Raw genomic sequence first — 23,978 nt, 5'->3', positions numbered from 1 at the left:
AGTACGCACTGAATGCAACAGCACAGGGGTATACAACTTATCACTACACCACGAAGTATACCGAAAAGTAGATGAACCCAAGATACACTAAACCAGCAGCTGGAAAGCCAATCAAAGCATCCATGGTTCTTATTTTGCCCGAGTGTCTGTAATAACCTTTTTAATATTTTTATGAATAAATTTTGAATTACCAGTTAGGTGGAAACAATTAATATCTTCAAATTTCTCACATCTAGGATCTAATTCCATCAGTTGAAGCTCTGTTTTGTAGAGCCGCTTTCTGAGTACCTTGTACATCCAACAGTAATAAGGCAAGAGCCAGTGAGGTAGCATTAAGGGATCTTGCCATATCACATGCTATACCATTTATTACCCGACCACTAGTTATTGCTAGTCCACAGACCCCCGCTATTGATGCTCCCAGAGCTATTAGTTCAGTATTACTCAGCAGTGTAAGAGGTTTCTCACAGATTTCATCTAGCTAACAGGATTCCCTTTTTGCTCCAAATTGTAGTTAGGTGTTTGATGCATGTGAATACCTAAGTGTATCAAAGTACAAAGCACACTAGCATTTGCCACTCTTGGGCAGCTGTGATGGCCCATTTACACGCAACAATTATCACTGAAAATTCATTCAAACGAGCAAAGGTGAGCAATAATTGTTACGTGTAAATGCAAAGGAATCGTGCACTATTTGTTCACTTCTCGATGGTTGCTGAGTTTCAGCCTGCATAAAAATAGTCGCTAGTTCGTTCGCTTGTCATTAGGTCTAAACAACAGTTATTCAGTCTTTCACACAGCTTGAGGGGAGGGGTGATTGTTATCCCAGCTAAACAAAATAACTCATTCAAAAGCCAAATCACATACTGCCACAGTAGACAAGGGCTTTTTCTTCCAACTAATTAAAAAACATCCAACTAGAGCTTCTTCACACACACACGTGCACACGCACACAAACACACACACACACACGCAACCTGAGCAAACAATCGTCCACTGATCTTATCTATGTCCACTTTACATATAAACACTACCGAAGGACCCAGCAAACTAGGGAAATGGCAAGGATTTCAAACAATTATCTTTACATGTAAACACTCATCATTGGGTGCGGAGCCTGACTGCGGAGCTTGATGGCTGCTTGAGAAGAGAGCTCCGTCACAGCGGTACTATCACAGAATCATAGCAGCAGCAAAAAGCCACACAAGATGGGAAAAATGGGCAAAGACTAAGGAGGAGAGCTTCTGGGAGTCCCTCGCCCAGGCAGATGTCAGTTAGACATGCAGAAATACCTTAAAAAGTGGAGTTCTCGTTCTCCCCGTGCGGCTGGCAAGATGGCGCCAAGTCAGACAGTGGTGGTGACTCGCAGCATAGAGCGGGAGGAAGATGCTTCTACAGGTGGAGAAGAGGATGAGAAAATATCCAAGAGTTTCGTGAGGGATCTGATTGTTAGGGCAATGCGCCCAGTAATGGCTGATTTAGCAGCTATTAAGGAGGAGGTCAGGCATAAGGGAAGGCAGATGGAGGACTTAGAATCTTCTGCAGCCATCATAACCCTGAAAGCTGGCAGATGGTTGGAAACCCTAAGTCACCTAGAAGTTGTAAGAAGAAAAATAAAGAGGATGTTCTGAATAGTGATAACTGATTTCCTGGTTGGGGACAGCTACCCGAGTACCTTACCCCCTGGACTAAGCTAGGTCTGCTTTGTTTATGCACTGGCAGACTGTATCCGAGAGCCCCTTACATTAGCCTCCCATACTCTCCTCCTTGTCATACACATATGGTTTTTGCGAATATTTTTGAACTGTTATTGCTTTTTTTCATATTTGTTTTCCCTATAGTGATGGTCCATGATTGTGCCTGTCTGATCAGGCTACCTTCGTTTACCAGATTGCGATTGTTTCACAGTTACACTCCGCCTATGAGGCAACTTCTTGATTTGTCTGAAACAACCCATTTTCCTATGAGATAAGTGCACATATCTCTATATTTGTACCAACTTTTTCCTTGTCTTCCCTCCCTTACTCCTTCCTTTTTTGTTTCCCACTTTACTGTGCCCCCCTCCTCTACTTGAGTCAGATTTAACAAGCATACGCTGAATAGACTCTTGCTTAAATATACAACGAATCTGTTTCACTAACGCTCTTATTTTGGCTGTTTACCTTCATCTCTTGGTGATCTGTTTAGGTTCCTAGGTATCATTTTGTCTTTGCTTGACTAGTGTCATTATGGATGGCTTTCATCTCACTTCATTCAATGTCCAAGGTCTCAATTCACCTTGTAAGAGGCATAATGTTGCCCAGCTCCTAAAAAGGTACGGATCAAAAATACTTCTGCTACAGGAGACACACTTCAAAAATAACAAACATGTTCTTACCGGGGAGGCTCTTCCCACATGGTCATCACAATATGCATCCTAGCTCCGCTTCAAAAGGGGTCTCCATTCTGTTCCACAAATCTATCTCTTTTATTTCCAAGGCACAATATGCTGATGGGGAGGGTAGGGTCCTCTTCCTTAAGGGCTCGATAAATAATACTACAATAACTATTGCTAATCTGTATACGCCCAATTCAGATCAAATTATGTGGTTTGTCAAACAGAAGTTCTCAAGCAGTTTGCAGTAGGGCATATTTTACTTGGTGGTGACTTAAATGTCAGTTTAAATCTCTTACTAGATTCTTCAGTTGGTCATTGCCAGGTCTCTCAGGTGAAATTTAAACGAGTGGGTCGAGCCCTTCAGGAGTTGGGAGTTGTGGACACTTGGGGTTTTCTACATCCTTCCACTAAAGACTTTACTTATTCTTCATAAATTCATTCTTCTTTTCAAAGGCTGGATTATCTTTTTGTCTCCTCTGGTCTCCTTACGCACCTAGAAAGAGCTACTATTGACTCAATGACTATATAAGATCATGCCCCATTACTTGTAGATATCCATGGTTTTCGGGAGGCCCCACGTGAGTGAAGATGGTGACTTAAAGGGGTTGTCCCGCGGCAGCAAGTGGGTCTATACACTTCTGTATGGCCATATTAATGCACTTTGTAATATACATTGTGCATTAATTATGAGCCATACAGAAGTTATAAAAAGTTTTTTACTTACCTGCTCCGTTGCTGGCGTCCTCGTCTCCATGGTGCCGACTAATTTTCGCCCTCCGATGGCCAAATTAGCCGCGCTTGCGCAGTCCTGGTCTTCTGCTCTCTTCAATGGAGCCGCTCGTGCAGAATGCAGGCTCCGTGTAGCTCCGCCCCGTCACGTGCCGACTCCAGCCAATCAGGAGGCTGGAATCGGCAATGGACCGCACAGAAGAGCTGCGGTCCACGGAGGAAGAGGATTCCGGCGGCCATCTTCACAGGTAAGTAGAGAAGTCACCGGAGCGCGGGGATTAAGGTAAGCGCTCCAGTAAGCTTTCTGTACGTCCCTGCATCGGGGTTGTCTCGCGCCGAACGGGGGGGGGGGGGGGGGGGGGTTGAAAAAAAAAAAAACCCGTTTCGGCGCGGGACAACCCCTTTAATGATTCATTATTGGATTCGGTTGAAGAAAGAACCCACATAATAGAGTTGATCGGGGAATAATACAAGGTGAACTCATTAGGAGGCCAAGAGGCCCCTATGGTCTGGGAAGCTCATAAGGCTTATGTGAAAGGTCTCTTGATCTTTAGGATCTAGAGTTAAAAAACAGCAGCAAAGGGAGTTTTATAAACATCTATCCCAAATAGCAAAACTAGAACAAGTAGTTAAACTCTCTCAGTCAAAGAATAACTTGGAGGAACTAGAATCCTTGAGACACGAACTTCGATGCTGCCTTGATTCAAAATTTATTAAAAAGCACCTATTTCTCAAGCAAGTAGTCTATGCTCTTTGTAACCGAGGGAACAGGTTTGTGACCGCTTTGCTCAAGAAGGCTCACTCTAGGAATTTTATTAAATCAATTAAAATGCAAGCAGGTGACTCAGTTATCTTGACCCTGGAAATAGCTGAGGAGTTTCAGCAATTCTTCTTTCACTTATATAACCTCAGAGACCAGAATATTTCCTTTGATCCACAGAAAGCAAGGGCACGGATGGACTATTTTTCTAGGGGCACATTAAATCTTACTAAACTGGGAGACAGCGAAGCTACCACCTTGCTAGGTCCGGTTTCGTCCGCCGAAGTTGAAGGCAGATTAGCTTCATGTCCCCAGGAAAATAAGCCATGGACCAGATGGTCTATCTGTAGTGTACTATAAAGCTTTCAAAACAATACTTGTTCCTTGCTTGACTGATCTTTTCAATGCACTGCTAAGGGGCAGGGAGCTGCCGAAACAGTCTCAGGAGGCACACATTACACTCATCCAGAAAAATATTAAGGATCCCGAGTTGTGCGGTAGCTATAGACCGATCTCATTGATTAACTTAGATGCAAAACTATGGGCCAAACTTTTGGCTAAAAGATGGGAAAACTATATCTCTGCTTTGATAAATAGTGAACAATCTGGTTTTGTGAAGGGTAGGGAGGGCAGAGACAATTGCTTTAGGTTATTGCATGCTTATAGGTATGCTCAAACTCGCAACATTCCTTTGGCCTTTGTGGGAACTGACACAGAAAAGTTCCTCATCAGTTTAATTTTCCTGCCCCTTTTATTTTTGCTTTATTCTCACTCTACACCAAACCACATGCTAGATTGAAAATTAACTAAATACTTTCTCCCCCTTTTGATATTCGAAATGGTTCTCGGCATGGTTGCCCATTGTCCCCTATCCTCCTCATTCTAGCAATGGAACCTCTCCTACAGAGGGTGAGGCAAGACCCTGACATGTGCAGAAAGTTACATTTATCAGTATTAAACTTCATTTGCCACCTTTCTTTCAAAACTGCAGCTCATTCAGATCCATTCGTAACCGTATACAGATCTATATGTATCACATTCAGTCCTCCATTGTGTTAATTCCTTTACATAGTTTTCTATCATCTGCAAATATTGCTATTTTACTGCACAATCCTTCTAGCGGGTCATTAATACATATAATAAAAAGAATAAAGCCCAATACTGCCCCCTGTGGTACCCCACTAGTAACCCCTCCAATACTGCCCCCTGTGGTACCCCACCAGTAAACCCTCCAATACGGCCCCCTGTAGTACCCCACTAGTAACCCCTCCAATACTGCCCCCTGTGGTACCCCACTAGTAACCCCTCCAATACTGCCCCCTGTGGTACCCCACTGGTAACCCCTCCAATACTGCCCCCGTGGTACCCCACTAGTAACCCCTCCAATACTGCCCCCTGTGGTACCCCACTAGTAAACCCTCCAATACGGCCCCCTGTAGTACCCTACTAGTAGCCCCTCCAATACTGCCCCGTGTGTTACCCTACTAGTAATGGTGACCCAATCAGAGTACGTACCATTAATAACCCCTCTCTGCTTTCTATCACTGACCAGTTACTTACCCCCTTACACAGATCCTCGCCCAGACCAAGCATTCTCATCTTATACACCAACCTTTTATGCGGCACAGTATGAAACGCTTTGGAAAAGTCCAGATGCACAAGATCCAGTGACTCCCCAGTCCAGTCTAGAACTTACCTCCTCGTAGACGCTGATTAAGTTGGATGTTTTGCAATTTATAAACTCTCTGATTTCATATGAGTTTTTGGTGAATGCACTCACAGAGGTATCCCCTTTTGCTATAGAGTTAGGCCTCCTGTCCACGGGCGATTTTTCACTGCGTTCCCCAGCCGCGGGAAACGCAGTGAACAGTTTCCATAGACTTACTATGGAAAGCGCAGCCCTGCTGTCCACGAGCGAAGAATCATAGTGATTCTCCGCGGTGAGCCTATCTGGCAGATAGGCTTAGCGTGGAGAGCTGTCAGCTCTCCCTTGCTCACTGGTGGCGGCTCCTGCAGGGGAGATGTGCTGATGATCCTTATAGTGTTGTCTGGTTCCCTCTCCTGTGGTCTTCTGGATGTCCTCTGTTTGTAATCCTTTCCTTAAAGGGGTTGTCCCGCAAAAGCAAGTGGGGTTATACACTTCTGTATGGCCATATTAATGCACTTTGTAATGTGCTCCTCGTAGCTCCGCCCCGTCACGTGTGCCGATTCCAGCCAATCAGGAGGCTGGAATCGGCAATGGAACGCACAGAGCCCACGGTGCACCATGGGAGAAGACCTGCGGTCCACCGTGGGTGAAGATCCCGGCGGCCATCTTCGCAAGGTAAGTAAGAAGTCACCGGAGCGCGGGGATTCGGGTAAGTACTATCCGTTTTTTTTTAAAACCCCTGCATCGGGTTTGTCTCGCGCCGAACAGGGGGGCTATTGAAAAAAAAAAAAAACGTTTCGGCGCGGGACAACCCCTTTAAGTCTATTACTCTCCTGTAGGAAGTCTTCATCTGAGGAACAGGTCCTTCTTAAACTGTCCCTTTGGGATGCCCCTCCTTAATGGGAAGGGGTGTGAACTATTCCAGGAGAGCAAACTGTTTGTGGCGGTGGGCTTCCTGTAGAGGTTTGAGCACAGTGCGCCCCGGGTTGTTTTGGTAATCCGGACGTCCAGGAAAGAGAAAGATGATTCCTGAATTTCTGATGTTATTCTCAGGTTAATTTAGTTTCTATTCAAATGATGAATGACGTTCTCTAAATTCTCCCTGGTTCGGTCCACAATAGCAGCACATCATCAATATATCTTAAGCAGACAAGAACGTTGTCTGTCCAGCTCTTATTACCTGTGTGGACCTGAGAGGTCGAAACGAGGTATTGTCTTCAGATCCGGTTTGGTGGTTACGTTCTCTGGTCGCTTTCTATACCATGAATAAGCTAGCATTGACGCTGAGATGAGACGCCTGACATGAAACACTGATGTCCCTTCATCAAATATAGGAACCACACTGAGTGTATATCCTTTTACTATGGGAAACACACTCAGTGTATTTCTTCGCCAGCAATGCATTATAATTAGGGGGCATGTAGGTTAATCAGTTGCCACAACTGATAATATACATGCCCAGACCTAAAATAACTACATTTAGAGAAGATCCCCTGTGATCATTCAATGTCATCCTGAAGAGTTTACTATTACTATCAGGGATTACTCCACATCCATCAATAGTCTCTGGGTGACTATGGAACGCTCCTCAGCTCTGCCAGTACAGCGGCGTCTGATAGCCATGAGACCTCCAGACATCCTGCACTCTCCTGGTTACGGGGATGCATCAGAGGGAATGTCACACCCCCCTTTCCATCATCACGCAATGAGGTTATTACCGCCTCTCCTACGTCATCACATCATGGCGTGAGTACCCCACAAAACCGCAGCTGTGAGTAGACGTGGCTTCGGAGGAGAGGGTACATGTATGCTGATCGTGAATCACCTAGGGATAATCTAAATGCCAGCTATTAAGCTGGGCATAGCCTCTGAGAGTGAGGTGGACTGGATAGGGACACAGAGCATCGGGATTGGCTATTATGCACTACTGTGTGCTGGGTGCTGTGACATGACAGGGGCAGCACCGCCCCTTTATGGGCTGGCTTAACACCAGAAGATGATGATTGGCTGGAATATCACCAGCCCCTAGGAGGGATAATCAGATTATGACTTCAAAAGGAGACATGGGATAATTTTTCTGCATTGGTCTCCAGTCTACCATCAAGGCGTGAGATGATTTAGTGAATCCTGCACTGAGCAGGGGGTTGGACCCGATGACCCTGGAGGACCTGATGACCCTGGAGGTCCCTTCCAGCTCTACCATTCTATGAGTCTATAAAGGCTGGAGATGCTGCATGGTCCTCTGGTTATTATTTTATGCTCTTCAGCTAAACCTTTATATAGATTAGGGATAGACTATTGGCAGTCTGTGACATTACTCACAGATGTAGACCGCTAAAGCTAGCCATAGTTTTAGGTTTAGGAGTATTTAGAATCCAGCAGGGAGATATTCATCTATTGTAGGGGAGAGCTAAGTTATTTAGTAGTGCTCCAACTATAGACATTGCTAGGATAGACTGTGGAAGGCTATTGTTCCTCGTAACTTCTACTATACACTTTGCAATGCATCAGACTAGCAGGTCACTAATGATCTGAGCTATTCACATCAGTAATAACATCCTCACATCCTGGTTTGAATACCAGAGAAACATGTATTGTAATTTGCTTCCTGATGAGTCGGTAAAACAACAGAAATGCATTGAACCAATCTGAACCAGTTGTTGAAGTAAAGAAATCAATAGATATCTAGCATTTAACCAGTCCTTGGATAGAATTATGGATACTTGAGCTTTATTTTAGTACCGGACTCAAAAGTATCCTAAATAGGAAAGAACCCGAGTGAACTACAAAACTGCATCCCTTCAGCCCAACTATAGAAGTATGGGTCCCACCACTACCCCTATGATAGTTGAGGATGATTAGGTTAGCTCCTACCATCTCTATGTTAGCTCCTACCATCATAACAGTGATAGGGACAGAAAGTAAAGAACTTTCTTTGGGTTACGACACAAAACGAGTGTACCCAACATACCCATAGGAGCTATCTAGGTGTGTACTCATAGACCATCTCCCATTCATTAGGATTTGTACAGTCATCAATATACGTACACAAATAGAGGTGCTTTCTGTTTCTGTGTTGGTGATCTGTAATGACATCAGTCAGATAAGAGTGGTTGGTAATCCTTTCACCTTCCATACTATTATATGTTTGTTGGTCCTTTTGTAGGTCACTAATTTTATATAGAAAAGTACAAATAAAAGTTAAACTTTAGGAGTCAATCTGGTGACATTTATTGGAATAAACTTGATTTCTCTGCCCCAGTGACAACCACTTATTGGTCAGACTTCTAGCAATAGTCCCTTTAGTGGTTAGACTTCTAGCATTATTCCCCTTATTGGTCAGACTTCTAGGATTAGTCCTGTTATAAGTCAGACTTCTAGGATTAGTCCTGTTATTAGTCAGACTTCTAGTATTAGTCACCATACAGTCTTGGAGGTTTTGGGTATTTTTTATATTTAGTGTATCCCTACTAACTGTTTTGCCAGTCCTAAATATACTAGCCCCTGCCACTGCTCCACACCCATTTCCATTATTTAGTTCCTGGTCACTGTCTACACTGACTTCCCCGCTATCTCTCTGGTTAACCCCCTTCCCCCCAGTCCATAGATTAAACACTCCTCCAACCTTCTAGCCATCTTCTCCCCCAGCACAGCTGCCCCCTCCCCATTGAGATGCAGCCAGTCCCTATGATAAAGCTTGTAGCCGACAGCAGAGTCAGCCCAGTTCTCCAGGAACCCAACCCCGTCCTTCCTGCACCAATTCTGGAGCCACTTGTTTACCTACTTCATCTCTCGCTGACTTTCTAGTTTGGCATGTGGTACAGGTAGTATTTTAGAGGAGGTCCTTTGGAATTCCTTGCCCTAAACTTATATCCTAGTTTCCTGAAAGCGTTTTTAAGGGTTTTTCACCAGTCCCTTTCAATAATCTCTCAACAACATCTGCAATGTGTCAAACTTGAGCGCCAGCAAGACAATGCACTGTTCAAAGATCCTGTTCTTTATGGCAGATTGCCCTGTCTGTTCCCTATTAATTGAGTCTCCCACTATCAGGACATGTCTAGTGCTCCCTGCTCTTCTATTCCCCTACTTATTGGAGTAGTCATCCCCTAGTTGGTCAGAGAGAATGTTGTGCTGCAGCAGTGCTCATCCTGTAATGGCATCCTCCTCATCTGCCAACTTTTTAGATTTGTTGGAGTGTGCCAGTTCAGAACTAGCCACCCTGGATCTCTTGCCTCTACCTGTCTTCCTGTCACCCAGCTAGCTGCTTGCTGTCCTGCTCTCCTGAACTACCATCCACCCCCATGTCTACCCCAGTGAGCGTCCTCTCAGTGAGCAGCAAAGTCCTTTCCATAGTGCCAATGGATCTAAGTGCTACAAGCAGATCATTTAGATCCAGTATCTGGGCCTCCAAATGTGCAACATTCTCACATCTCTTAGAGCAATGTGCACCCTTGAGCAGCTGTTCAAGGACTGCATACATGGCACAAGATATACACTGGACGGCATTGTCAGTCATGGAGCACATTCTAAATGGGGATCGTACAGACAGATCAGATGTAAGTAGTAGATGCAAAGATTCAAATAGATAAACAGTAATTAAATACAAGTGACTTTTCCAAAGTCCCTGAATCCAAAGTTACTGATCCCAAGTCACACCTATGACACTACATGTAGTGGTCCAGTACATACTTTCCTGGCCCCCTCCATAATGCCATACATGTCATGTCTTATGTTGATGCTTTGTGCAAATCTGTCTTGTCATTCTGTTATATGTACTGCAAAGCTGCAGCATGTAGAGGGGTTAAGTGTCTGCAAAAGCCTGCAGATTGCCTGTGAATGAACCAATTTATGTCCTGCCACATGGTAGGAGTGAGAATATAAATGTGACTGCTTGAGAGCGGGAAAGGAGTTCCATGTCCTTTGGGTTCCTGTTAAAGAGTGTCGGCTATATGGGAGTTCCTTTAACCCTCATGTAGTGAAGCATCACTGGAAAACTCACTCTGGGGAACCTCTCCTCCTCTTCCATTCAAGTGGAGTAAGTCACAAGTGGAGAAAGAGAGAGAGAGAGAACGTGAGCCAAATTGTAAGTCTAATGTCCCAGGGCCCAGTGCAGAGATGATCTTTATCAATTGTTCACACCCAAGTGTCCTGAAGTCTGGGACCTCTGGGTGGAGATACACGTTTTCAATTGTTCACACACGGGCGTCCTGAAGCCTGGGATCACCGTGTGGAGGTACTCCTAATCAAGTCTAATTGTCTGCACTTGGAACATTGTCTACTTTGCCTTGTATTGTTGAAGTTATATTCAAGTAAAGTTATTCCAGGCCCTGATCATTCCCGGGGACCTGGGGTACGTTATATCTGTCTGCGGCTCCTTTATTCTCTGCCAAAGTTTATTCCGGTTTGTAACGGAATGGTGGCATCACCCGTGACAACTACCATCCAATTTCGCATGTTTATTGAGCATGCCTCTCCTATGGGTGTCCAGAAGAGGCCACGTGCATCCCTCTGGGAGGGAGCGTGGTAAGTGCCGCCATGACAAGCCAGCATCTTGCCCTCCCCGCTCCTCAACTTACACCCTGTGTCACCGTACGGGATGCTGCATACACACTTGTGGTCCTTTTAGACAGGATGATTTGTGGGACAAACAATGCCTGACAGCTTGTGCCAGTGACGCTTGATCCTTTGGTTTTACACAGGAGCGAGTATTGTTTGCATCGCTCTCAGCGCTGCCGGAATGGAGGCGGAGCGTCCCGAGAAGTGTTCTCCCCTCACCTGCCTTCATTCACAGTAAGCAGGCAGTCATTTAAAAGTGAACAATTGCTGTTGACATGGGATGAATCCTCATTCAGTTGTGCAGTCACTACATGCGTTTACATGGGATGATTATCATTCAGATTCCTGCAAGAGTGCGGGAATCTGAATAATACTGAATGATGATTGTCTGGGTAAAAGGGCCATTAGAATCCCGCACACTTAGAATCCCGCACACTTAGAATACCGCAAACTTAGAATATCGCACACTTAGAATATTACACACTTAGAATATCGCACACTTAGAATATTACACACTTAGAATATTGCACACTTAGAATACCGCACACTTAGAATACCGCACACTTAGAATACCGCACACTTAGAATACCGCACACTTAGAATACCGCACACTTAAAATACCACACACTTTGAATACCACACACTTTGAATACCACACACTTAGAATACCACACACTTAAAATACCACACACTTAGAATACCGCACACTTAGAATACCGCACACTTAGAATACCACACACTTAGAATACCGCACACTTAGAATACCGCACACTTAGAATACCACACACTTAGAATACCGCACACTTAGAATACCACACACTTAGAATACCACACACTTAGAATACCGCACACTTAGAATACCACACACTTAGAATACCGCACACTTAGAATACCGCACACTTAGAATACCGCACACTTAGAATACCGCACACTTAGAATACCGCACACTTAGAATACCGCACACTTTGAATACCACACACTTAGAATACCACACACTTAAAATACCGCACACTTAGAATATCGCACACTTAGAATATCACACACTTAGAATATTGCACACTTAGAATACCGCACACTTAGAATACCGCACACTTAGAATACCGCACACTTAGAATACCGCACACTTAGAATACCGCACACTTTGAATACCACACACTTAGAATACCACACACTTAAAATACCACACACTTAGAATACCGCACACTTAGAATACCGCACACTTAGAATACCGCACACTTAGAATACCGCACACTTAGAATACCGCACACTTTGAATACCACACACTTAGAATACCGCACACTTAAAATACCGCACACTTAGAATATCGCACACTTAGAATATTACACACTTAGAATATTGCACACTTAGAATACCGCACACTTAGAATACCGCACACTTAGAATACCGCACACTTAGAATACCGCACACTTTGAATACCACACACTTAGAATACCACACACTTAAAATACCACACACTTAGAATACCGCACACTTAGAATACCGCACACTTAGAATACCACACACTTAGAATACCGCACACTTAGAATACCGCACACTTAGAATACCACACACTTAGAATACCGCACACTTAGAATACCACACACTTAGAATACCACACACTTAGAATACCGCACACTTAGAATACCACACACTTAGAATACCGCACACTTAGAATACCGCACACTTAGAATACCGCACACTTAGAATACCGCACACTTAGAATACCGCACACTTAGAATACCGCACACTTTGAATACCACACACTTAGAATACCACACACTTAAAATACCGCACACTTAGAATATCGCACACTTAGAATATCACACACTTAGAATATTGCACACTTAGAATATTGCACACTTAGAATACCGCACACTTAGAATACCGCACACTTAGAATACCGCACACTTAGAATACCGCACACTTTGAATACCACACACTTAGAATACCACACACTTAAAATACCACACACTTAGAATACCGCACACTTAGAATACCGCACACTTAGAATACCGCACACTTAGAATACCGCACACTTTGAATACCACACACTTTGAATACCACACACTTAGAATACCGCACACTTAAAATACCGCACACTTAGAATATCGCACACTTAGAATATTACACACTTAGAATATTGCACACTTAGAATACCGCACACTTAGAATACCGCACACTTAGAATACTGCACACTTAGAATACCGCACACTTTGAATACCACACACTTAGAATACCACACACTTAAAATACCACACACTTAGAATACCGCACACTTAGAATACCGCACACTTAGAATACCACACACTTAGAATACCGCACACTTAGAATACCGCACACTTAGAATACCACACACTTAGAATACCACACACTTAGAATACCACACACTTAGAATACCACACACTTAGAATACCGCACACTTAGAATACCACACACTTAGAATACCGCACACTTAGAATACCGCACACTTAGAATACCGCACACTTAGAATACCGCACACTTAGAATACCGCACACTTAGAATACCACACACTTAGAATACCGCACACTTAGAATACCGCACACTTAGAATACCGCACACTTAGAATCCTGCACACTTAGAATACCGAACACTTAGAATACCACACACTTAGAATACCGCACACTTAGAATACCGCACACTTAGAATACCGCACACTTAGAATACCACACACTTAGAATACCACACACTTAGAATACCGCACACTTAGAATACCGCACACTTAGAATACCACACACTTAGAATACCGCACACTTAGAATACCGCACACTTAGAATACCACACACTTAGAATACCGCACACTTAGAATACCGCACACTTAGAATACCGCACACTTAGAATCCTGCACACTTAGAATACCGAACACTTAGAATACCACACACTTAGAATACCGCACACTTAGAATACCGCACACTTAGAATACCGCACACTTAGAATACCACACACTTAGAATACCACACACTTAGAATACCGCACGCTTAGAATACCGCACACTTAGAATACCGCACACTTAGAATACCACACACTTAGAATACCGCACACTTAGAATACCGCACACTTAGAATACCGCACACTTAGAATACCACACACTTAGAATACCGCACGCTTAGAATACCGCACACTTAGAATACCGCACACTTAGAATACCACACACTTAGAATACCGAACACTTAGAATACCACACACTTAGAATACCGCACACTTAGAATACCGCACACTTAGAATACCGCACACTTAGAATACCACACACTTAGAATCCCGCACACTTAGAATACCGCACACTTAGAATACCGCACACTTAGAATACCACACACTTAGAATCCCGCACACTTAGAATACCGCACGCTTAGAATACCGCACGCTTAGAATACCGCACACTTAGAATACCACACACTTAGAATCCCGCACACTTAGAATACCGCACGCTTAGAATACCGCACGCTTAGAATACCGCACACTTAGAATACCACACACTTAGAATACCACACACTTAGAATACCGCAGACTTAGAATACCGCACACACTTGCTTCATATAGCTCTCATCTGCAATACTGCTGCTCCTCGCCTGTTTGAAAGAGGTGATAAAACAATACAATGACCCAAAGAACATAAGGGTGCGTTCACAGCTTGGTTTTTACTTCTTCCCTGGATTCCATTGCAAGTTTTCATCTGGATTGTGGAAAACTGCGCCCAGACGGAAAACTTACAGAACGACAGGCTTCCATTGCTCCACCAATACGTTCTCTATTGGAGAAGCACACTGTTTGTTTCTGGCATATATTCTGGAGTGAGTAGCATAGTTGACCACACGATATTCTGCGGCACAAATGCCAGAAATGAACAAAGCCCTGCTGAAACGGGGAACTTATTGGAGGGATCTGGATCTTTATATTAGGAAACAGGGGGTACAATAATGAACTTAACCCGAATGTTTTTGCTGAACCCAATGATGGATATGAGAAGTGATAATCCATACTAATATTATAAATGCGAAAGTGACTGTCCGTTTGTCTGTTTGTTACCTTTTCACGACTAAACCACTAAAGCGACTTTGATGAAACTTGTCAGAGAGATTGCTTCATCTTGAGGGAGCAAATAGGCTTCGTTTTATCCCCCAAATTAATAGAGTTCTCCAGAGAACACAACAAGACGGATTTTTTTGGGTAATGCACAGGCACACCTCCGCTGACGCCACGCCATGGCAGTGGGAAAGGGGGTGCACATCATAAGCTATGCCTCCAGAAAAGGGCAGACAGGTGACGGTAGATGTCGTTGCCACATGTATGCTCTTATTAAGCTGGCAGGGATACCCTGCGTTGACTGGCATTAAAACTTGAATGAAAAACACATTAACATGTCTTGGGATTTTAAAGAAAATCTGTGTTGCCCATAGCAACCAATCACAGCGCAGCTTTTATTTTACCTTAGTGTGTATGAAATGGTTTCCTTTTGATAATCGTATTTCCTACCCACTTTTTGGTCTTTTAATATGCTGCACAAGTCAGATTTAGTGCAGAACTCTAGCAGAGCTCGAACTGCAAAAATGACTAGAACCCAAGAATGTGATGACCTCGCTAATTAGGGCGAGCACCCACTGGCGTTTGCGTTTCCCGCGGGAAAAAAACGCAGCGTTTTTCGCGGCGTTTTCGCGGCGTTTTCGCGGCTTTGCCATTAATTTCCATGGAGAAAAATAAGAACACATATGCAACTGACAGTTCCTATGTTAAAAACGCAAACGCAATGCAAAAAAAACGCCAGTGGACAGGAACACATGTTATCTCTATGCCTGTGCAGGAAAAAACGCAAAACGCAAAACGCAAAACGCAGGTAAAAAAACGCCAGTGGGTGCTCGCCCTAAGGCAAGAAGGTATCAGCAAGCTGAAAGACAAGCTGCTCTTAGAGCAGTAGAGACCCAGAGCAGTCTCAGGCCCGTCGGACTTTAGATAATGATGAGCGTCTATTAAAGCTACTGAGACATTGAAGCAATTTCAGGTCCGATAAACCTTAGATGCTGACCGTCATATCGCAGTTACATTCCTCTCACTATCTCAACTTTTTACATTTCGATACACAAGAAAACACAGATTAGATCAAAAAATGCAAATTCCAAAAAATACAAATTCCACGCGGACAAAGTCACGATATAGTTATCTGTAATATTTGTACGGTTGACAGAACTATTCTATGAACTGTAAAATGTAGTGCTATATCTAAGACCTAAGTCGACCGGACTTGGTAAGAAATTTTGAAGATGTTCAGAAGTGCAAAAAATGGAAAACTGTTAAAATGTTTTCTTGTTCTGACCTCCCAGCCACTGAGAGACCAACCCAGATACATTAATTGAGCCTTATTATCCGGCGTGTGATATATTGGCTTATATCTAAAGTCTCTTTACAAGTTAGTGTAATTTCATGAAATACATTAGTATGTCAAAAACGCAACGCAAGTCCCATAACTTGAGTAACTATACGTCTTTTTACTACTTGGACAATGACTGTTTTCACCTCCTGGTTCCTCAGGCTGTATATGAGAGGATTCAACATGGGTGTCATCACAGAATAGAAGATGGCGGCCACTTTACTTTGCTTGTCAGCGACACTGGAAGGAGAATGTAAGTAAGTGAGGAACACAGACACATAGAAGATGGAGGCACACATGATGTGCGAGGAGCAGGTGCTGAACGCCTTCTGTCTGCCCTTAGATGACGTAATCTTTAGAATGGAAACCATGATGAAAAGGTATGAAATCAGGATGGTGGTCAATGAACCTATGCTGTAAAATCCAATGAGGGATGTGATGATTATACTACATGTGAAGGTATCGGAGCAGGAGAGCTTGAGCAGAGGAGGAACATCACAGTAGAAGTGGTCAATTAAATTTGAGTCACAATATTGAAGCCCAAATATACAACTAGTCTGTACTGATGACTGCAGAAAGCCAAGAGTAAAAGCTGCGCCAACCATACGGAGACATTTTGCTTTCGTCATTATGAACACATAATGTAGAGGGTGGCAGATAGCAGCGTATCGGTCATAGGACATATTCGAGAGCAGGTGAACATCAATGCTAGCCAGAGCTGCAAAGAAGTAGAATTGAAGAGCACATCCATAGAATGAGATGAACTTCCTCCTGGAAACAATGTCTGAGATCATCTTGGGTGTAACTGTTGTGGAGTAGAAGAGGTCCACCAGAGAGAGATAACTAAGGAAGTAATACATGGGAGACTGAAGAGTGGATGTCCTACGGACGATGACGAACAACCCAACATTGCCCATCACAGTTATCATGTAAACCAGGAGGAAGAAAACAAAGAGGAAGAAGGCAATAGTTGGCTCATTGGTCAGTCCGGAAAACTCAAACATCGTCAGTCGGCTTTGATTCATCTTATCCTTCAATGAACATTTAGCCTAAACACAAGACTCCTCAAGAAGCTGCAAAACAAAGAACAAGAACCAACCATGTAGATGATGACAACAAGCTGGAACATAGGAACGAACCTATATAGGGGTACTGTCATATGGTTGACCATGTAGAGGTTCATACAGGTGACAGTTTACCAAATGCAAAGTTATCCGTTCTATAATACACAATTGATTGGTGGTTTATGAGCTACTGTAGTTTTGAGTAATGGAAGATTCTGCATTGCGATTTTCTTACCTGCATGGCATATAGATTACTCATATCTCTTCTCCTCCGCATTACTGTAAATCTAGACCCTTATTTATACCAAACCTGATGCCCAGGAGTAAAATGCTCCACAGTCCTGGAGGATGGGTGATTATTATAGACAGGAGTCCAGCCAATTAGTGACTCATTACGTATGTTCTCGTGATAATTCCCCTTTCCACAGATGAATGTATTTCTTATCCGGATGATAATAATTTTTTCCCGATCTTACTGACATAATCTCTGAACTGAAGAATCCAAAAAAGATGGTTTTCCATATATTTAGTGATTTGAAGATGTCAACTCTCAAGACTGTTGTTGGTCTGATCTTGACCATCTTGAGGCCAACATACAGTAGAACACATTCACCTCATATACACCTGAAACTGCTGCAAAGAAATGATCATTTTGCAGAAGGGGAACTCCTTGAAACAGCTCTTGAGTTAGTTTCTGACAAGCAGCAGCTGGGCAGGCCAGGAAAGATAATACACGGAAAAAAGATAATACACGGAAAAAAGATGACAATCTCCCCTACTGACACAAATGTTGACTTCCCCATATGAGCCTAGTAGATACGCAGAACAAGAGAGGGAATAACACACAGGCACATACACACAAAGGTTTGATACACAGGTACAGCTATTCAATCAGTCACGACTCCTTCATACGTGAACTCGGGAATTGCGAATAGGACTTGCGGACAGACATATACTAACTACTACCAAATGCTAAAAACAATAACCAGAAGGACCATGGATAGTTCATAGGAACGTCCATCTTCCTTGAAGTTAGGTAAGGCAATATGTTCCTTGATTCGGTAAACTCTTGTATCACCATCCCTAGCTTAAGTTTTGATTAATGGCCAAATATCTTCCCCATTATGATACAAGACAGGGAGGTCCTCTTTTACCATTATTGTTTGTCATCATGTTGAAGCCTCTGACAGCGGCAATGTGACAAGTTAATAATGTGATAGGATTTGAGTTTGGTAATATTATGGAGAAAATATTGCTATATGCTGATATTTTGTTGCTTTTCTTGAGTTTTTAGCAATCTGTATATCAAAATCAGTGGATATATATCTACTGTGCCATACACTGGGTTCACTTTGGACTAAATCCTGAAGCAACACCTGAGGTATCCCAGTCTTCAACCTTTATTCCCAGCAATCAGAATGTGGGCTTCACTGCAGTTTCCAGGCCATTATTGACAAAGAGGTCCAAGTAATGTGGCAGGGGATGCTACTTTAGAGCAAGGCACGGTACCTAAGAGTAGTCAGAAGCGTAGTCAGTATATCAAGTCAGAAGTAGAGATGGGAACATAGTCAGGGATAGCCTATATCAGGAACCAGAGAATCAGAACAAACTTAGTAGCACCTTGAGGGAGATCAAAATGACCACAATACTCAGGATCCCTCAACAGGGAAGGATGCCTGATATATCGAGGGGAGCAATTGGAGAGATGTGTTCAGGCCTTTAAGAGCACGGCTGAGTGAGTGCGTACATCCTCCGGGCTACTCTCAGAGCCAGAGCAGACACCAGAGCTAGCTATCTAGAAAGTGTGTTTCCTTTGGCAACCAGGAGAGGTTAAGCGGTGGTTGCATACTGTAACAATGAAGCTAGGCTTTTTAAAATCTATTTGAAGATTAAATCTATCCTGGGAGGATCCGTATGAGGTTATAGGCCCCTCTCAGATCAAGGTTGGTAAAAATTAGAGATGAGCGAACACACTCGTCCGAGCTTGATGCTCATTCGAGTATTAGGGTGCTCGAGATGCTCGTTACTTGGGAAGAACACCACGAGGTACTCGAGTCAATTGCATTTCCTTCCCAGCATGTTTAGCGCCATTTTCTAGCCAATAGACATGCGGGGAAGGCATTACCACTTCCTGCTCTGACGTTCCAGCCCTATCCCACCCCACAGTAGTGAGTGGCTGGCGAGATCAGGTGACCGTCGAGTACTTAAACTGGTCCCGCCCGCGGCTCGCCTCAGATGCATGCTGGTAGAGCTTAGGGAAAGTGCTGCTGCTTACACAGGGAAAGTGTTGGAGTAGGTCCTGTCTCCAAGAACCCCAACGGTCCTTCTTAGGGCTACTCCTCATCGTGTTCATTACAGTTCTGGCTGGCTGGGAGCAGTAGTGCACCAATTTTTTTTAAAACCATCTATCCCTCTGCAGAGCATTACAGCTTTAACATTCCCAGTCTGCAGTGCATTAGGCAAAGGGCTCACTGTGAAACAGTACTCTAATATTTCCTGGGACACTGCAAACCATTTCAGCTATACCTTCCTATGTGTGCAGTGCCTTAGGCATAGGGGTCACTCTCATCGCTAAATAGTACCCAAATATTTCCTGGCCCTCTCCAGATCATTGCAGCTATACCTTCCTATGTGTGCAGTGCCCTAGGCATAGGGGTCACTCTCATCGCTAAATAGTACCCAAATATTTCCTGGCCCTCTCCAGATCATTGCAGCTATACCTTCCTATGTGTGCAGTGCCCTAGGCATAGGGGTCACTCTCATTGCTAAATAGTATGCAAATATTTCCTGGCCCACAGCAGAGCAGCATTTCACAGATACCATTCTATGTGTTGGATGAAGTAGCCGCAGTCATCAGCACTATCCACTGGCTTCATAGCTTTCTGCCCCTGTGCAGAGTGTCCTTCTTAGGGCTACTCCTCATTGTGTGCATTACAGTTGTGGCTGGCTGGGAGCAGTAGTGCACCAATTTTTTTTTAAAGCATCTATCCCTCTGCAGAGCATTACAGCTATAGCATTCTCAGTCTGCAGTGCATCAGGCGGAGTTTAGGGACAGCTGCTGAGACAGCGAAAGTTTTACAGTCAGGATCCTCTCTACAAGAACCCCAACGGTCCTAATTAGGGCTACTCCTCACCGTGTGCATTATAGTTATGGCTGGCTGGGAGCAGTAGTGCACCCTTCTTTTTTTTAATGCATCTAGACCTGTGCAGAGCATTACAGTTATACCGTTCTGAGTCTGCAGTGCATTAGACAGAGGTCTCACCGCGAAGCAGTACTCAAATTTTTTCTAGGCCACTGCAAACCATTTCAGTTATACCGTTCTCAGTCAGCAGTGCATTACGCAGAGGTCTCACTGTGAAACAGTACTCTAGTATTTTCTAGGCCACTGCAAAGTACTTCAGCTCTGCCGCTGTGCAGAGCGTCTCACAATACCCTTTCCTTGGTGTGGTTGAGATCGCCGCAGTTACCAGCACTATCCACTGGCTTTAGAGTCTTCTCCCACTCCACACAGCCTCTATTATCTACAAGTCTCTAAACAGTAAATTACCCCTAGGTATCAGCGCAAGACAGCGGGTAAATGTTTTCAAGTCACAGCATAGAGACTCCGCTATCTACAGGTCTCTGTGTGCGGTGAACTAAGCCACAGTTGTCAGTGCTGTACAGTGGGTTAATTTATTTGGGCCCTGCTCTATTCTTAATCTGCCATGATGAGGAGTTGGGGTAAGGGTCGAGGACGTGGATGTGGACGCGAACGTGGGCATCCAAGTGAGGGTGTGGGTACAGGCCGAGTTCCTGGGTGGGGTGAATCACAGCCAGCTGCTGAGGGATTAGGAGAGAGGCAAGTTTCTGGGATCCCCAGATTCATATCACAATTTGCGAAACAGCGTGGTAGACCTCTATTACAAACAGAGCATTGTGAGCAGGTCCTGTCTTGGATGGCAGAAATTGCGCCCAGCAATGTATCGACCACCCAGTCTTCTACGCAGTCCACTACTACCGGCCAAGGGACTGCAACTCTGAAGCTTCTGGCTGCTCCTTCTTCCTCCCAGCCTCCTCACTCAATGATAATGACATATTCTGAGCAGGCAGACTCCCAGGAACTGTTCTCGGGTCCCTGCCCTGAGTGGGAAAAAACGGTTCCTTTCTCACCTGAGGAGTTTGTCGTGACCGATGCCCAATCTTTGGAAAGTTTCCAGAGTCTGCTGGACGATGATGTGACTGATCCCACCTGGCTTCCTAAGCCTCCTGAGGACAGGGCTTCAGAGGGGGAGGCAAGTGCAGCAGCAGGACAGGTTGGAAGAGGCAGTGGAGTGGCCTGGGGTAGAGCCAGAGCAAAGAAGCACCAAACTGTTTCCCAAAGCACCCCCCCCCCCCCGCAGCAAGCCTCCGTGCAGAGGGCTAGGTGTTCAAAGGTGTGGATGTTTTTCGGTGAGAGCACGGACGACCGATGAACAGTGGTGTGCAACCTGTGATGCACCAAGTTCAGCCGGTGAGTCACCACTACCAGCGTCACCACCACCAGCATGCGCAGGCATATGATGGCCAAGCACCCCACAAGGTGGGATTAAGGACATTCACCGCCTCCGGGTCACAGCACTGCCTCTACTCCTGTGGCACAACCTGGCACACAGATCCAATCCCCCTCCAAGGACGCAGGCACGAGCACCTCCTGGCCTGCACCCACACCCCCACCTTCATGGTCCTCCACTCCATCCAGCAATGTCTCTTAGCGCAGCATTTAGCTGTCGCTAACATGCACAAGCTTTACACGTGAACATTGCCAAATTCATCAGCCTGGAGATGACGCCATACAGGCTTGTGGAAATGCAGGCTTTCAAAAACATGATCGCGGCAGCGTTCCCACGCTACTTGGTCCTCAGTCGCCATTATTTTTCCCCGTGTGCCGTCCCAGCCCTACACCAGCATGTCTCCCGCAACATCAATCGTGCCCTCACCAACGCGGTTACTGGGAAGGTCCACTTAACCACGGACACGTGGACAAGTACTGGCGGGCAGGACCACTGTATCTCCCTGACGGCACATTGGGTTAACTTGGTGGAAGCTGGGACCGAGTCAGAGCCTGGGACAGCTCACGTCCTACCCACATCCAGAATAGCGATTCCTACCTCGGTACTGGTATCTGCGGCGTTTCATGCCACCTCCTCCAAACCCTCCCCCTCCTCCGCCATCTATACCTCTCAATTAAGAAGTGTGAGCACGTTGCCAGCAGTCGGTAGCGAAGCGGCAGCACAGCGGTGGGCAAGCGTCAGTAAGCCGTGCTGAAACTAATCAGTTTAGATGAAAAGAGGCATACGGCCCCCGAGCTGTTGCAGGGTCTGGCAGAGCAGACCGACCTCTGGCTTTCGCTGCAGAGCCTCCAACCGGGCATGGTCGTGTGTGACAACGGCCATAACCTGGTGGCGGCTCTGCAGCTGAGCAGCCTCACACACATGCCATGCCTGGTCCACGTCTTCAATCTGGTGGTTTGGCGGTTTCTGAAGAACTACTCCCACTTGTCTGATCTGCTTGGCAAGGTGCGCTGCGTCTGCGCACATTTCCGGAAGTCCACCCAGGACGCTGCCACCCTGAGGACCCTGTAACGTCAGTTTCAGCTGCCAGAGTACCGACTGCTGTGCGACGTTCCCACATGCTGGAATTCTACACTGCACATTTTGGCCAGGCTGTACGAGCAGCGTAGAGCTATAGTGGAATACCAGCTGCAATATGGGCGGCTGAGTGGTAGTCAGCCTCCGCAATTCTTTACTGCGGAGTGTGCATGGACGGTAGACATCTGCCAGGTCCTCGGAAACTTTGAGGAGCCTACCCAAATGGTGAGCGGCGATGAGGCCATCATTAACATTACCATCCCGCTGCTTTGCTTGCTGAGAAGTTTGCTGTAAAGCATAAGGGCCGACACTTTGCGGTTGGAACAGGAGACAAGGGATGACAGTATGTCGCTTCATAGCCAGACCACCCTCATGTCTATATCTCAGCACATTTTGGAGGAGTAGGAGGAGGGGGTGGGGGAGAGGGAGGAGGAGTGGGAAGAAACTGCTCGCCACACTGCAGAGGGTACCCATGCTGCTTGCCTCTCATCTGTTCAGCGTGTATGTGCTGAAGAGGAGAAGGAGAATTCTGAAAGTCATCCTCCTAGTGAGGACAGCGATGTGTTGCGTACTGGGACCCTGGCACACATGGCTGACTTCATGTTAGGCTGCCTTTCCCATGACCCTCACGTTAGACGCATTCTGGCCAACATTTATTACTGGGTGTACACCCTTATCGACCCATGGTATAAGGAGAACCTTTTCACTCTACGAGAGTGATGCAATACCACAGGGCCCTGGGGGAAAAAGTGATGCTTAACTTCCCATCTGATGACGCTAGTGGCAGAAGATGCAGTTCCAAGTGCTAAGTAGCAGGGGAGGTACGGGGATCAGGCAGCATGTCCAGCACAGGCAGGGGA

At 45.1% G+C, this 23,978-nt stretch overlaps 1 protein-coding gene across 1 annotated transcript; it reads right to left on the bottom strand.

Moving 5' to 3' along the window:
• Positions 1–16,518: 16,518 nt before the first annotated feature.
• On the bottom strand, positions 16,519–17,472 carry LOC136610488 (olfactory receptor 5F1-like). The gene has a single exon (XM_066589720.1). It carries the CDS (start codon positions 17,470–17,472, stop codon positions 16,519–16,521), a length of 954 nt encoding a protein of 317 aa, XP_066445817.1.
• Between the last annotated feature and the right edge of the window lie 6,506 nt (positions 17,473–23,978).

This window comes from Eleutherodactylus coqui, chromosome 2, assembly GCF_035609145.1.
Source record: "Eleutherodactylus coqui strain aEleCoq1 chromosome 2, aEleCoq1.hap1, whole genome shotgun sequence".
NCBI lineage: Eukaryota > Metazoa > Chordata > Amphibia > Anura > Eleutherodactylidae > Eleutherodactylus > Eleutherodactylus coqui.
The sequence above is the reverse complement of the archived record's forward strand: the minus strand, read 5'-3'. Positions and strand labels throughout refer to the sequence as shown.

What these genes read in the sequence shown, in the direction of transcription:
- LOC136610488 (XM_066589720.1), bottom strand. Translation starts at nt 17,472, where the DNA reads ATGAATCAAAGCCGACTGACGATGTTTGAGTTTTCCGGACTGACCAAT.